The sequence below is a fragment of the Littorina saxatilis genome, linkage group LG5, assembly GCF_037325665.1.
Source record: "Littorina saxatilis isolate snail1 linkage group LG5, US_GU_Lsax_2.0, whole genome shotgun sequence".
Classification (NCBI taxonomy): domain Eukaryota; kingdom Metazoa; phylum Mollusca; class Gastropoda; order Littorinimorpha; family Littorinidae; genus Littorina; species Littorina saxatilis.
In genome coordinates, this window is record NC_090249.1 from 29,131,499 (window position 1) to 29,148,543 (window position 17,045).

At 40.8% G+C, this 17,045-nt stretch overlaps 1 protein-coding gene across 1 annotated transcript; it reads right to left on the minus strand.

Annotated features, from left to right (window-relative positions):
* Nucleotides 1-973: 973 nt before the first annotated feature.
* Nucleotides 974-16,808, minus strand: LOC138966800 (putative defense protein 3). The gene is made up of 5 exons (XM_070339144.1): nt 16,493-16,808; nt 6,179-6,380; nt 5,526-5,668; nt 5,053-5,144; nt 974-1,335 (listed from the first exon to the last, which is right to left on the minus strand). Exons 2-5 carry the CDS (start codon nt 6,378-6,380, stop codon nt 1,026-1,028), a joined length of 747 nt encoding a protein of 248 aa, XP_070195245.1. The 5' UTR covers nt 16,493-16,808; the 3' UTR covers nt 974-1,025.
* Between the last annotated feature and the right edge of the window lie 237 nt (nt 16,809-17,045).

The window sequence follows — 17,045 nt, forward strand, 5'->3', positions numbered from 1 at the left end:
GGTGACACCACGTTCGGATTCCCCGCCTGGAAGTGTCCGCCGGGGGACAGTTTGGGTTACTGTTCAGCGTCCCCTGGGGGACCGTTTGGTATCACCGGTCGGAACCCCAGGGTACAGTTTGGGACACCAAAATACCCTCGGCCCCCAGGGGGACCAGGGGGATGTTTGTTCAGTTCATGAAAAATGTAAGATTCTTGTTTGTTTGTTTATTTGGTGATTTTGTGTGTGTGTGTGTGTGTGTGTGTGTGTGTGTGTGTGTGTGTGTGTGTGTGTTTGTTTGTTTGTTTGTTTGTTTGTTGGTTGGTTGGTCGGTCGGTTGGTTTGTTGGCTTGTTATCTATATACGTCTAGTGTCTGTCTGTCTGTCTGTTCGCGATGCACGGCCAAAGTTCTCGGTGGATCTTTTTCAAATTTGGACACCGTATTCAGCTACACCCCGGACACAACCTCATCGATGAGATATTTTAACACGTGCTCTCAGCGCGCAGCGCGCTGAACCGATTTTTGTTGTTGTTGTTGTTGTTGTTGTCGGGATCCACTACCAGTAACTCTTCCTTATCTTCTCCAGTGTTTTCAGCCGCGATTATCTCCCTTCCTCCGTGTGGCGTCAATCCATATTCCCGTCACTACGTTACTATTTTTAGAAGGTCACTGCACGTTACTATTTTTAGAAGGTCTCCAGTGTTTTGCGCACTTATCTCCTTTCCTTCGTGCACCGGCGAAGCCGGCTCCCAGGCGCAGCCTGGTATTCGGCTCTACTTCTTCCCGGCGAAGCCGGTACCCGGCGAAGCGGGTAATCATCTAGTATGAAATATGTCAGTCAGTGCTATCATTGTGAATTGTATTGTCGAACCGCAGAACCAACGCTTAACACACACACACAGATCCACACACACACACACACACACACACACACACACACACACACACACACACACACACACACACACACACACACACAGAGAAACACGACCTTCTATCAAAAATACAAATATATTTTTGATCAGCAACTGCCCATGCATCTGCTCAAAACCACACGGCCACAAGAAACAACAACGTCATCACAGCGTGCGAAAACGAAAACGAGGCGCCGGTATTGCCGTCATCAGTGATGCCGTTGTCGTCATCATTCTCGTGGCTGTTGTCATGGTTTTCGTTGCTTTGGTCACCAGTGTTCCCATTGTCGCTGGGAAGGTTGGCGTCTAGGATGGCCGCGTTTTCCATGGTTGGCGGCGGTTTGCACGTGTTTTTAGTTGTGGCGTCGTTTGAGCCTTGGAAGATGATTTCAGACTGTACGGTGTTCCAGAAAGCCTCTGTGGCTTGCACCACGGTCGCTCTGTGAAAACACAACATCCTTGCTTCAATTCGTGTGTTTGGTAAGAGTATAATTGTTGTTGTTGTTGTTGTTGTGGTTGTTGTTGTTGTTGTTGTTGTTGTTGTTGTTGTTGTTGTTTTAACTAGTAGGGGAAGGGCTCCTAATATGGACCGGCTCCTAATATGGACCACCTCCTGTTCTGACAAACTAACGGCGCTAGAGCGCTCAAAACAATTTCATTCGCTGTAGGCCTATTCACCCTCTCTGGATAACTTACACATGTCAAAACTGTTGCAGAAACACAAATCTCAAAACCGTTGAGCTTTTTCTCTTTTTACATTTAGTCAAGTTTTGACTAAATGTTTTAACATAGAGGGGGAATCGAGACGAGGGTCGTTGTGTGTGTGTGTGTGTGTGTGTGTGTGTGTGTGTGTGTGTGTGTGTGTGTGTGTGTGTGTGTCTGTCTGTCTGTCTGTCTGTCTGTGCGTGTATGTGTGTAGAGCGATTCAGACTAAACTACTGGGCCGATCCTTATGAAATTTGACATGAGAGTTCCTGGGTATGATATCCCCGGACTTTGTTTTCTTTTTTTCGATAAATACCTTTGATGACGTCATATCCGGCTTTTTGTAAAAGTTGAGGCGGCACTGTCACACCCTCATTTTTCCATTAAATTGATTAAAATTTTGGCAAAGCAATCTTCGACGAAGGCCGGGGTTTGGTATTGCATTTCAGTTTGGTGGCTTAAAATTTAATGAGTGAGTTTGGTCATTAAAAATCGGAAACTCTTTAGGAAAATGTAAAAATATGAAAATCATGCAAAGGTGACATGCGACTCATTCCGTGGTGGAGGGTCACAAATATCTGAAAATTGTAATTGAAATTTTTTTTGTTTTTTAAAACGATCCAAAATTACGTTCATCTTATTGTTCATCATTTTCTGATTCCAAAAACATATAAATATGTTATATACGGATTAAAAACAAGCTCTGAAAATTAAAAACATAAAAATTATGATTAATATAAAATGTCCGACATCGATTTAAACACAATTTCAACTTATTCCTTGTCTGTTTCTCATTCCAAAAGCATATAGATATGATATGTTTGGATTAAAAACACGCTCAGAAAGTTAAAACGAAGAGAGGTACAGTAAAGCCGCGTGCTGTGAAGCACAGCGCAATCGCTACCACGCCAAACAGGCTCGTCACTTTCACTGCCTTTTGCACTAGCGGCGGACTACGTTCAGTTTCATTCTGTGAGTTCCACAGCTTGACTAAATGTAGTAATTTCCCCTTACGCGACTTGTTTTCACTTTTGGCAGGGTTCACTCTAAATTTGCCGCCTAAAACGGACTCGTTTCTGTCCACAGCCAAAGATGTTATCACACAAAAATTGCTATATGATGACAGCTAAGACCGTATTTGTTATATTTTAGCAGTGTTGACACCGAGTTTCTACTGCAAACAAAAAATAATAGCAAGATCTCAAAGTATGTGTGAGTCCCCTAATATGGACCACCTTCAACAAATCGAAGAAAATAAAAGCTAAAGGCTATTTTCATTAATTTATTAAGAAGCTTGCTGGAAATAACCTATAACTAGCCCTCGAGATTTCAAAAAAATATAACAAATAGTCTTTTTATTGTGGTAGTTGATAATTTCATTTATTTTCACTCTGTTTTTGATATGCTTCTTTAGTTTCCTGGTGTGCTTCAAAAAATGCTCTCATCAACCCGAAACAGATAAATCTAAAGTATATCTTAATTAGTCTGACTTGCACACTACCAACTTGTATCATGTTATTTTGAAGTATAAGGGGCTTTTTACAGTGATTCGTGAAGGCCGCTTCGCTGGTCCATATTAGGCGCCCAGGCTCCTAATATGGACCCTTTGTGATTTTTTTCTGTATTTAATTTTTGCTGAATGTCTATCAAAGCTATTTCACTCTAATTAGGCCTAACGGTTAACCGAAGAGAGAAGGACTACCAAACACAAAATGAAACTTCTTCGCAAGAAAACAAGCTAGTTATCAGCATGAAACAACAAGTCGCGTAAAGGCGAAATTATTACATTTAGTCAAGCTGTCCAACTCACAGAATAAAACTGAACGCACTGCATTTTTTCACCAAGACCGCATACTCGTAGTTTCGTCAATCCACCGCTCGTGGCAAAGGCAGTGAAATCGACAAGCCAGAATAGTGCGGTAATAGTCGCGCTGAGCGGGATAGCACGCTTTTCTGTACCTCTGCTCGTGTTAACTTTTTGAGCGTGTTTTTAATCCAAACATATCATATCTATATGTTTTTGGAATCAGGAACCGACAAGGAATAAGATGAAATTGTTTTTAAATCGATTTCGGAAATTTCCTTTTAATCATAATTTTTATATTTTTAATTTTCAGAGCTTGTTTTTAATCCGAATATAACATATTTATATGTTTTTGGAATCAGAAAATGATAAAGAATAAGATGAACGTAAATTTGGATCGTTTTATAAAAAAATAATTTTAATTACAATTTTCAGATTTTTAATGACCAAAATCATAAATTGATTTTTAAGTCTCCAAGCTGAAATGCAATACCAAAGTCCGGCCTTCGTCGAAGATTGCTTGGCCAAAATTTCAATCAATTTTATTGAGCAACTTGCTGGTGATTTTTTTATCCGTTTCCCCAGAACCTCGGTTGGCAAAATAGGCCTGTAATATTGCAAGTTGTCTCTCAGAAATTACAAGCAACACGTTATATAATAATTGACTTTTATGTGAGGAAAGGAGTTGGTTAAACCAAACTTTTCTGCGTATTTCTCGCTTTGCACTGCTGATATGTTTCGTGTGTATTTGATTCCGTGATATTTGTACTTTGATTCGTAACATGAAAGCCAAAAGGATTTCAAATGGATTTCAATACCCAACCAACATTTTTTTCATCTTTTTGTTTGTTGGTGTTTTGTATTATTAACTTGAAAGAATTTATGAAAGAAATTACAAAAATACGTTTATTTGGTCTGTTGATATATTTGTATATATCATACCCTTTCAAGGATTGAAAATGTATGCAATAGTAATCACCAGAAATGATTGAATTATTTCCCTTTAGTTCTCAGCAGTCACAAGTCACGTGACAGCTGATCACTTCCTCTGTGTACATGTATATGTTTTTAATGTTATGGTTATTTTACCTCTAATTTATGGGCGTGGAGAAGAATGTATGTATCTTCTTCTTCTTCTTCTGCGTTCGTGGGCTGAAACTCCCACGTACACTCGTGTTTTTTTGCACGAGTGGAATTTTACGTGTATGACCGTTTTTTACCCCGCCATTTAGGCAGCCATACGCCGTTTTTCGGAGGAAGCATGCTGGGTATTTTCGTGTTTCTATAACCCACCAAACTCTGATATGGATTACAGGATCTTTTTCGTGCTTGCGTGTACACACGGGGGTGTTCGGACACCGAGGAGAGTCTGCACACAAAGTTGACTCTGAGAAATAAATCTCTCGCCGAACGTGGGGACGAACTCACGCTGACAGCGGCCAACTGGATACAAATCCAGCGCGCTACCGACTGAGCTACATCCCCGGAATGTATGTATGATTGGTGATGTCTTGGGCGTGCTGTTTATATGAAGAAGGAGAAGACGTTTTGAATTTTAATTTGTGTTGAAATCAAATCTGAATGATGTATGTTTGATAAAACACAAATTGTGCTCATCTTTGAAGAACAGCCCAGTTAGGAATCTTACCGGATGTAGACATGCCCCATACCAGTGGCAGGAGGTATCCACATGAAACTCTTCGTCGTCTTCACATTTTTGTTTGTGTGTGTGACGCCATCCTGTAACAAAAAAGTAGTTTAATTTTAAATATGACATCTCTCTTTCTCTCTTTCTCTCTCTCTCTCTCTCTCTCTCTCTCTCTCTCTCTCTCTCTCTCTCTCTCTCTCTCTCTCTCTCTCGTTTGACTCATCGTTCATTCATTTTACTCACGAACACACGCACACACACACACACAAGCACACACACACACACAAGCACACACGCACACACGCACACACGCAGGTACACACGCTCTCTCTCTCTCTCTCTCTCTCTCTCTCTCTCTCTCTCTCTCTCTCTCTCTGTCTGTCTCTGTCTCTCTGTCTCTCTCTCACTGACTCACTCTTTCCACCTCTTTGTGTGTGTTTTTGTGTGTTAAATACAGTATATTTATTACTCACATTAGCTTGACGACAGGTGACGAGCTTAAGATCCCTCTCGGATTGGTCAAGCTGGAATGTGCCCACCGTCTTGTTACAGTCGCTGAGCGACCTTGCTTGTACGATCAGGCCTTTAAAGGCTGTGTCTTCCGACATCACCGTCACTGTGCATGAATAAACATCATACTGAAGTCATTGTTCTTAAAATGGATTTTTTTTTAATAAAATGCAACGAACAGACTGGGTAACGTCATTGTTTTCTCTATGCAATGAGGGTAACTCCACATTCAAAATATTTTGATTTAACTATATGTGTCTGTGCGAGGAGCCTTTTAAAGGCTGTGTCACCCGTCATTTCTATCACTGTCACAGTAAAATAGGCAATGATTCACAAGTCATTAAAAAAATTCCACATACAAAATATATTTGTCTTCAACAGGAGCCTTTTAAAGGATGTGTCGGCCAACATTAACGTCACGGTAAAGAGGCATTGGTTCACAACTCATTTCTTTCAAATGCACTACAAAAAAGAGAAAAATCTTAAATAGATGCGACAAACAGACTAGATAAAGTCGCTGTCGGATATTGTCTGAAGTAAGTAACCACACAGGATGCTCAAACTGAGTTCTGTTGCTGAACTCTTCTCGCTGGAGTGATAATTCTGTCAATCTTACCTTTGATGGGAGTCTGGGTAGATCCTGGCGTGTAAATAGAGCTCTCCACGGTAATGGAGTAAGGTACTGCAGAGGTCTGTGGTTCGGCACCATGATGAGGGAACATGCTGCTGCATACCTCTGTAGGAGCGCCAGTCGGATATCCCCGAGATGACGTCACCAACAATGACGTCAGTAGCAACGGGAAGCATACTTGCCACATCTGTCGAAATACATTTTGTAGCTGTAAAAACGTTTGTATTTAAGACGTTGAGAGAGCCAGTGCAGGAAGAAACAAGTCGCGTAAGGCGAAATTACTACATTTAGTCAAGCTGTGGAACTCACAGAATGAAACTGAACGCACTGCATTTTTTCACAATGACCGTAGTCCGCCGCTTGTGCAAAACGGAGTGAAACTGACGAGCCTGTTCAGCGCGGTAGTGGTTTCGCTGTGCTGCATAGCACGCTTTTCTGTACCTCTCTTCGTTTTAACTTTCCGAGCATGTTTTTAATCCAAACATATCAAATCTATATGTTTTTGGAATCAGGAACCGACAAGGAATAAGATGAAATTGTTTTTAAATCGATTTCGGAAATTTAATTTTGATCATAATTTTTATATTTTTAATTTTCAGAGCTTGTTTTTAATCTTTCTTTCTTTATTTATTTGGTGTTTAACGTCGTTTTCAACCACGAAGGTTATATCGCGACGGGGAAAGGGGGGAGATGGGATAGAGCCACTTGTCAATTGTTTCTTGTTCACAAAAGCACTAATCAAAAATTTGCTCCAGGGGCTTGCGACGTAGTACAATGTATAACCTTACTGGGAGAATGCAAGTTTCCAGTACAAAGGACTTAACATTTCTTACATACTGCTTGACTAAAATCTTCACAAAAATTTACTATATTCTATACAAGAAAGACTTAACAAGGGTAAAAAGAGAAACAGAATCCGTTAGTCGCCTCTTACGACATGCTGGGGAGCATCGGGTAAATTCTTCCCCCTAACCCGCGGGGGGTTTGTTTTTAATCCAAATATAACATATTTATATGTTTTTGGAATCAGGAAATAATGTAGAATAAGATGAACGTAAATTTGGATCGTTTTATTTAAAAACAAAACAATTATTACAATTTTCAGATTTTTAATGACCAAAGTCATTAATTAATTTTTAAGCCACCAAGCTGAAATGCAATACCGAAGTCCGGCCTTCGTCGAAGATTGTTTTCAAAAATTTCAATCAATTTGATTGAAAAATGAGGGTGTGACAGTGCCGCCTCAACTTTTACAAAAAGCCGGATATGACGTTATCAAAAGTATTTATCGAACAAGTCGCGTAAGGCGAAAATACAACATTTAGTCAAGCTGTCGAACTCACAGAATGAAACTGAACGCAATGCAATTTTTCAGCAAGACCGTATACTCGTAGCATCGTCAGTTCACCGCTCGTGGCAAAGGCAGTGAAATTGACAAGAAGAGCGGGGTAGTACTTGCGCTGAGAAGGATAGCACGCTTTAATTTCTGTACCTCTCTTCGTTTTAACTTTCTGAGCGTGTTTTTAATCCAAACATATCATATCTATATGTTTTTGGAATCAGGAATCGACAAGGAATAAGATGAAAGTGTTTTTAAATTGATTTCGAAAATTTAATGTTGATCATAATTTTTATATTGGTAATTCTCAGAGCTTGTTTTTAATCCAAATATAACATATTTATATGTTTTTAGAATCCGAAAATGATGAAGAATAAGATAAACGTAAATTTGGATCGTTTTATAAAAACAATTTTTTTTTTTACAATTTTCAGATTTTTAATGACCAAAGTCATTAATTAATTTTTAAGCCACCAAGCTGAAATGCAATACCGAAGTCCGGCCTTCGTCGAAGATTGCTTGGCCAAAAATTTCAATCAATTTGATTGAAAAATGAGGGTGTGACAGTGCCGCCTCAACTTTTACAAAAAGCCGGATATGACGTTATCAAAGGTATTTATCGAAAAAAAGGAAAAAAACGTCCAGGGATATCATTCCCAGGAACTCTCATGTATAATTTCATAAAGATCGGTCCAGTAGTTTGGTCTGAATCGCTCTACACACACACACACGCACAGACAGACACACACACACACACACATACACCACGACCCTCGTCTCGATTCCCCCTCTATGTTAAAACATTTAGTCAAAACTTGACTAAATGTAAAAAGGGTGTTTTTGCATGTGTGACAGGGGAGGCTACCGCTCCTTTCACAGCAGACTCTGCACCCGAGTTGTTGGCCTTTAAACGTCAACACCAGTGGATTGTAGAGTTCTGTTTGTGATGGGGTCTGGTGGTTTCCGATTGTCTGTATGTTCATGGAAACCTTCGGGTTTGCATAACAGTTTTTATAGGGCTAATTTCTTAGCCCTAACATTTTCAATCCTGTTTGATTGCACTTCGCTTCCCGAGGTGATCGTAGTGTTTCGGCACACGGTTACATCTGGCGCTGCGAGCAGGATGGGACTCGGCATGATATGTTCAGGTAATGGCATAATATGACCACTGAACATTTTCGTGCTGTTCCCATTCTGCGAACTTGGGATGGACAGTGGTCCCCCGGTTCGGAACTTCGGGACGAAGTTCATTTCAAACGGGGGCGATTGTGACAGGGGAGGCTACCGCTCCTTTCACAGCAGACTCTGCACCCGAGTTGTTGGCCTTTAAACGTCAACACCAGTGGATTGTAGAGTTCTGTTTGTGATGGGGTCTGGTGGTTTCCGATTGTCTGTATGTTCATGGAAACCTTCGGGTTTGCATAACAGTTTTTATAGGGCTAAGAAATTAGCCCTAACATTTTCAATCCTGTTTGATTGCACTTCGCTTCCCGAGGTGATCGTAGTGTTTCGGCACACGGTTACACATGTGACTAAGGTGACCCTCACACTGTTACCAGACACTCCCCGGACTTAAATTAAACCTAGCGCAGAACCGCGCGAGGTGACATGCGACTCATTACGTGGTGGAGGGTCACAAATTCTCTTTACTGTGAGTTTTTTCCCCTTCTTTTCTCGGTTTAATATTCTTCTTATATTGATCCAGACATTCACTGTCCTCAGTTTGATAAACACCATCGGACTCTTTTGTGACTCAACAATTTTTGTTTCTTAAGTTTCACTGGGTTTGTTTGCCTGCAAGTCTTTTTCTAATTTTACACTGTATGTAAGGGAAAGTCGCCAATCCCGGAACAGTCGGCCAACTTGGAACACCTCAATATGCGATCAACGGGGAACAATTCATGAACAATTGTTTTGCAGAAATGTCTAGTGACATTCCTTGATATTATTCCAGCAAAAAAAATGACTACCGCGGCAACAACAACAAAATGGTACGTTTTTTAAACTTTTCTTCCTTCTTCTTCTTATTTCTACCGTCTACAATTCGTATTATTACTCTTTATCTATATACGTTCACGTAAAATGTTGATTGCTGTGATAAACCTTCATAGATTTGCAATAACTTGAACGGAAATAAAGATTTGAAACGTCACGTGTATCCAACAGAAAAACGCGAAATCCATGCAGGTGCCATGCGGCACTGATGGAACACATAAGAGAGGCAAACATGGAACAGTGTTCCAGTTTTGCCGCATTCTGTTCCATCTTACCCTCATCAAACAATAAACAGAACACTGCTGTTTTATTCACGTATTCAATTCTCTTTTCGGTTTTGTTGTGTTTTTCCTTTCTATAAGTTTTATTGAATGATTGATTGATTTGTTTGACAGTATTATGAGACCCGAACGGCGGTGGTTACCAGAAGAAATGGGCTGCGCTTTGTCGGCAGTGAAAAACGGAGATATGGGTTTGCGTTGCGCATCAAGAGCATATGGTGTTACTGTCACAACTCTTAAAAGTCATTCAGAAGGAAACAAACAAATTTGCAAAAGAAGAAGTAAAGTTCACAGGAAGACCTTCTACATTAACACCAGAGATAGAACAAGAACTAATCAATAACATTCTTGAAGCTGAAATAAATTTGCCAACGTCACCCCCATCGTTGTTTTGTACACTGTATACATGGAGATTCTGGTCATTATGATTGCTTGGTGTCAGCAGCAAATGTAAGCTTACCTGCTGCTGATGTCCTGCAACGCACAACCACAAGCTCGTCGAAGAGATCATCATGAAAAAAACCCACTTCTCCTTACAAGCAAAAGCTGGATATTTCACTTGCAAATAGGCGTGCAGGTCAACAGAAAAGAGGAAAGAATGAAGCTACAAAATCTTCTGCTCGGAGAAACAAAAGGGGAATATCTTCTGATCAGAGGGAAAAAAGGAGAACATTCTCGACGATGCGTTCTATCCCGGGGGAAAGCACTTGGTACTGCTTCATGTGTGGCACCAACTCCCCTGAGAACATGATACAGTGCCAGAGGTGCACACAGTGGGCACACGAGGACTGCGCTGACAGCAGCGGACAAAAGGACTTCAAAATCTGTACTTAGCAATTTTTGTGTGTCTGCAAAATCAGTTCTTAAATCTGTTCTTATTTATTTGCTTTGAGACTTTATGCGTAATGATTTTTACATTTAGTCAATTGGGCAGGTAGCCCTTTTATATCTATTTGTCAACAGAAGAGGGGTACAAAATGAAGCTGCGAAATTTCGTGGTACTGCTTCATGTGTGGCACCATCTCCCCTGAGGATATGTTATAGTGCCAGAAGTGCACACAGTAATCACACGATGACTGCGCTGACAGTAGAAGACAAAGGACATTGTCTGCAAAATCGGTTCTTTGCCTATTTTTTCCTTTTTTTTTAAAGGTTTTGTTTTTCAGTCCTTTTTAGACCTAGCCCTTATTTATCTTTTTGTTTTACATTTAAGGCTTACATTGTTATCCGATTTGTTGTTTCCTTGGTAAAAATCAAAATATGATGTTGAAAAAAGACATTTACATAAAATGGCTTAATCAAAATGTTATGACGTATTTATTTATCTTGTGTGTGTGGCAATGTGTGCTTGTTTGTGTGTGAATGAGAGTGTGTGTGTGTATATGTGTGTGTGTGTGAAACACAGACAGAGCTAGAAAGAGAGTCAGGGTGTGTTTGTATATGTGTTCCGAGTTTGACAACACAGTGTTCCACTTTACACACCCATGCGTCCAACCTGGAACAAATGCAGACATTTTTATTATGATCAGTCTGATGAGTTGCGTGACTTTTATTTTATTTTATGTGGTTAGTTTATTTACTGATAGAGTCTAGTATGTGACAATATGAAGACGAACGCTTTGCAATATCCATTTTTTTGTCTGGTACGGCTGTTTCTCCTTGACTGTTCCAGGTTTAGCGACTTTCCCCTACATTGACACGTTTTATATGTACATACGTTTCCTTCTGTAAACTGTACGGACATAGATGCTGCATACAGCAGAGGGTGTAAGCTCGAGTCAAAACTAACACAACAGACGCGACAAAGGTGACAAGTACAGGCTTTCACTGAATGCTAATCCATTTGCTTAAAGCTTTACAATTTGAAGGAACAGGATTTACATTGCAAACTGTGTATACACTTGAGAAAAAATGCTGTGTTTCACTACCACCCCTGTGTGTTAGTGCCTGTGTGTGTGTTTGTGTTTGTGACGGTGAGTGTGTGTGTGTGTGTGCGTGCCGGCGTGCGTGCGTGCGTGCGTGCGTCCGTGTGTGTGAGCATGCAACCGTATGTGTGTGTGTGTGTGTGTGTGTTATGTATTGGGTATGATAGAGAGAATGAGAGGGGAGAGAGAGTGTGTGACTGAGTGTGAGTGTGTATGAGCTTTCTATTTATAAAAAGGAGTAAAAGGCTTTAAACGAAAACAAAATCCTTGAAGGAATTCAATTTTGCATTAGCGTGGATTTAGCACGATCTACCTACAGCGCCAACGTTTGCACTGGGTGACTGGGAGTTTGAGTAGCACCATGGCGGTTGACACTGACGTGTGGCAGGGATTCACAGTCTGCCGCGACAACCTCACTGAATGGGAGTTGAACGCAGACACGACGCGATCAGATGGCAACTTCGCAGGCCTGCGCATTTGTCGCATTGTTTGCGACAGAGAAGGTAGACTGATTTACGGCAGCAGGTTTACAGTCTGCCGTGACTAGCTAACTGAGAGGGCGTTAAACGCAAACATGACGCGATGAAGTGGTAACGTTCCATGCCACGGCACTTGTCACATTTGTCGCATTATTTGAGACACAGAAAGTAGACTGTTTTTTCGACAAAATACAGCAAAGGGTGACGGGATAAGGTGGCAACAAGGCCATAACTCTTGTTTCATTGTTTGCATTATTTTGCGACACTACGGGTAGATTTTGCGAAAAATACAACAGCAGATTTCCAGTCTGCCGCGACTTCCTCACTGAGGGGCGTGAAACGCAGACATGACTCGATGAGGTGGCACGGGTACAGGCACGAGTCGCATTTGTCGCTTTTATGTGCTTTTTTTTTGCAACACGGACAACAGACTGTTCTTGCGAAAAAAAATACGACAGCGGATTTACGAAAAAAACTCATGCCCACTCTGATTTTACTCGCATTAATGATTGACTGCATATGCGACAAGGTATCAAGGATCTTCGACAGGCAAACCCTGTGTCCAGCTCTGTTTTCATACGCAGTATTTTCACTTTTCATCCTTTCATCCGCAGATGTTCTCAGCTACAAATCACTGTACTATGCTAGGTTTTACATTAAAATTGTGGGTTTTGCATATGACACTTTTCTAACTTGAGAAACAGAAGGTGAAGGGAATAGACAAATTCCAAAAATAATTCCGTCGGATTTGTACGGGTTGTGGAAGTGTGAATAATACCCTTCCAATAACCTCTGGCAAACATTGGAGGGGCCAAACACTAGCGAGGGGTGTGTCGGAAACACATGGACAGTGATTGGCCCCTCCAATGTTTGTCAGAGGTTTGAACAAGGGTATTCACTCTTAGACAACCCATACAAACCCGACTGAGTTATTCACGGAAAATCATCTATTGCAGAAAAACGACTCGTGTTCGTACAATTACAAGTGTTTAGAGTCTAAAAGTAACTTCTGAACAACACGATTTCATGTAAATATTGTACATTCCAACAAACACATTTAAACAAAAAAAGGGTGTTCCTGCAGGGCCGGATCTGGGGGGGGGGGGGTTCCTGGGTTCCGGACCCCCCCCCCCCCCCCCCCCCCTGGCCATCCAATGTACCTCTCAGAGAGAGAAAAAAAAAGTGGACTTTTTAAGCTCTTCCCCCAACTCCCTCAGTTTATTTGGTCTTCTAAAACTATTTCAAATTTTGAACAACATCAAGTCGACAACGGCCTGCCCTCCCCGTTATAAGTCCATCATTATAGTAATATTCAAAGTAAAGAGTCCTGTCAGACTTATTTACTAGGCATATATGTCTTTGGGATTATTCCACTGAACCACTATGGTAAATGAATATATGAAGTATTTTGTTACTGTTGAAAATGTGTAATTTTGATTCCCAGTTGCAAGGAAAGGAAAGACCAAAAAATGACCTCACAAATGCAAAATTTTCTCGGCTTCTGGGAGGCTTTGCCACCCAGACCCCCCAGCGGGGCGTTGCCCCTGCACCCCACCGGGGCCTAGGCGGCCCCTGGACCCCTGCCTTCAGTTGGAACCCCCTCCCCCCTCAAACGAACTTGGTCCGGCCCTGTCCTGTGCCGCTGTGGGGTACACTTAATATCTGGGGGAAAAATCCTGGGATTAAATCGTCCTAGTGAAATGAAACATGGGAATTCGAACGGTTCTTTCTTTCATTTTTGTTGGTTGTTTTTTGTTTCTCTTTTTGTTTCACTCTTTCTTCCTTATATTTGTTTGTTTGTTTGTTTGTTTCTTTCTTTCTTTCTTTTTTTCTTTCTTTCTTTCTTTCCTTCCTTCTTTCTTGTTTTCTATCTTTTTTTCTTTCTTTCTTTCTTTCTTTTTTACTTTCTTTCTTTCTTTCTTTCTTTCTTTCTTTCTTTCTTTTTTTTTCCTTCCTTCTTTCTTGTTTTCTATCTTTCTTTCTTTGATCCTACCATAATTATTGTTCTTTCTTGGGAGTACGGTGAACGTATTTAAGTTCATTTACATTGCCCATACAAATTACAATATTAATAGGGGAACACCGTAGGAAAAGGTGGAAGGATGACCAAGGTACCGTAATCATGCACGTTCGCAAATGGCATGTTTGTCCCCATTTAACAATGACTGTAGCAGGACCAGCTTAATTGTTTTTTCTGCTGGAATTTACAGTTTCTAAGAATACATCTGCCATAAAACAAACTAAAGGTGGTACGTTGTGTACTCTGAATGGGCGTGTGTCAATATTCCTGTGAGGTGTGAGGTTTGGTTTGCAGACTGATTTGTAAACGTGACGTTTTTGTCGACTTTGAGATACCGTGTTAATAGTGCGTTTGCAGGTAGACTTGTACTTTGCGTGCGTGCATGCGTGTGTGTGTGTGTGTGTGTGCTTGCGAGCGTGATTGTGTGCTAGTGCTTGCGTGCGTGCTTGCGTGCGTGTTTTGCGCGCGTTCGTCTGTGTCTCTGCAGAGACATAAATAACTACTGTATCATTTTTTAAATTTTTTTTATTTTTTAGAATAAAATAAAACAAGTCGCGTGAAGCGAAATTACCACATTTAGTCAATCTGTGGACCGCACAGAAAGAAATTAATAGGCTGCAGACCTTTTTTTACATTTGCGCAAAGAAAGCACTCAATGTGTGCACGAATTAAGTGTGCAGAAAGTGATAAGCTAGTATAGTGAAGTAGCTTATAGGGCTTCACAGAAAAGCCCGTGCAGAAAGTGACAAGCCAATATTGCGCATTAGCATACAGCGCTTATAACTAGAAAGCGCACTTTTCTGTATTCTTTTTAACTTTCTGAGGTTGTTTTTAATCCAAATATAACATATCTATATTTTTTGGGAATCGGGAAATATTGCAAAATAAGTTGAAATCATGTTTGGATCGATTGATAAAATTTTAATTTTAATTAGATTTTTGAGATTTTTAATGACCAAACTCATTAACAAGTTATTAAGCTTCCACGCTGAAATGCAATCCCTTAGCCCGGGCATTGTCGAAGATTGTTTGTACAAAATTTGAATCAGTTGGATCATAAAATGAGGGCGTGACAGTGCTGCCTCAACTTTCACTAAAAGCCGGATATGACGTCATCATAGACAGTTATAAAAAATATAAAAAATAAATGTCTGGGAATATCCTACCCAGAAACTCTCATGTGAAGTTTCATGAAGATCGATCCAATAGTTTTCTCGGAATCGCTGTACACGCACAGGGCCGGACCAAGTTCGTTTGAGGTTCCAACTGAAGGCAAGGGTCCAGGGGCCGCCCAGGCCCCGGTGGGGGGTCTGGGGGGCAAAGCCTCCCAGAAGCCGAGAAAATTTTGCATTTGTGAGGTCATTTTTTGGTCTTTCCTTGCAATTGGGAATCAAAATTACACATTTTCAACAGTAACAAAATACTTCATATGTTCATTTACCATAGTGGTTAAGTGGAATAATCCCAAAGACATATATGCCTAGTAAATAAGTCTGACAGGACTCTTTACTTTGAATATTACTATGATGATGGACTAACGGGGAGGGCAGGCCGTTGTCGACTTGATGTTGTTCATAATTTGAAATAGTTTTGGAAGACCAAATAAACTGAGGGAGTTGGGGGAAGAGCTTAAAAAGTCCACTTTTTTTTCTCTGAGAGGTACATTGGATGGCCAGGGGCCCAGGAACCCCCCCCCCCCCCCCCCCAGATCCGGCCCTGCACGCACACACACACATACACCACCACCCTCATCTCGATTCCCAGTCTATGTTAAAACATCTAGTCAAAACTTGACTGTACATCTTAGCGTACAACCACCTCATGTCCCAAATAGATTCTTATTCTGGGGACAAAAATAGAAATGATTTAGCATAGCAACTTGACTAAATGTAATCAAAAGGCTGAAAGTGTACACAACAACAGCAAATGAAAATATAAGCATCATGCCTGAGTGAAGTGAAATAGTTATTATGTACTAGAAAGGTGTGAGTAGTAGAAATGATATAAGAAGTAAACGCAATCCGATATGATATGCAACATCATTAAAAGTAAAAGTTCAAACGGTTGGCAGCGATTTGATCTGCATAATTATTGTAAACGTACAATTAATAACAAAGAAGAACTACCAAAAAATTCACTAGACCAAAAGAAACAAACAAACAAACAAAACAAAACGGACAAAACATAAGAACAAACAATGAGATATAAAAACATAATATATATTTGTAGAATTACAAAAAATAATTATAATGCAGCTTACCTTGAGAAAGAGATGACGAGACAACAATAGACGTACAATAAACGGAGATGTAGTTCACCCAAGAATTCGAGAAACTAAAATACAAGTTATACTCTGTGCTTTCAGCTATAACAGATTTTGGCTTCACGATGTTTTCAGGCCTATTTCTGTCCACACACATACGGTCTGCATCCAGAGTAGATTGTCAGTTGGTGTGGTCCTGGATACGTGTACACTATAAGCGTACGTTTTAGTTCAGTCTTGGCGTGCCCACACGTTGCCCAACACAGGATGGACGGGATTGTTTGCAGATGTACATTTTGTGTGCAGCTTAGAAAGAAAGTGATGCGGCTTTGCATCTCAGCTTAGCCCTCAGTTTTACTGTGCCTGTTTCAGTGGTTTGCGAGCGGGGGGGGGGGGGGGGGGTCACAGGTTCAAGCGGCACACCTGAGTCTGTCTGTCTCTCTCTCTCTCTCTCTCTCTCTCTCTCTCTCTTTTGACTCATCGTCACACCTGAGTCTGTGTCTCTCTGTCTCTGTCTCTGTGTCTCTCTCTCTCTGAGTCTCTCTCTCTC

Excerpts from the sequence above, each read along its gene's own strand:
- LOC138966800 (XM_070339144.1), bottom strand. The coding sequence starts at position 6,380 with ATGTGGCAAGTATGCTTCCCGTTGCTACTGACGTCATTGTTGGTGACG. Across the intron at positions 5,669-6,178 it reads TACCCAGACTCCCATCAAAG|TGACGGTGATGTCGGAAGAC; the intron begins GTAAGATTGACA and ends ATTCATGCACAG. Across the intron at positions 1,336-5,052 it reads ATGGGGCATGTCTACATCCG|AGCGACCGTGGTGCAAGCCA; the intron begins GTAAGATTCCTA and ends GTGTTTTCACAG.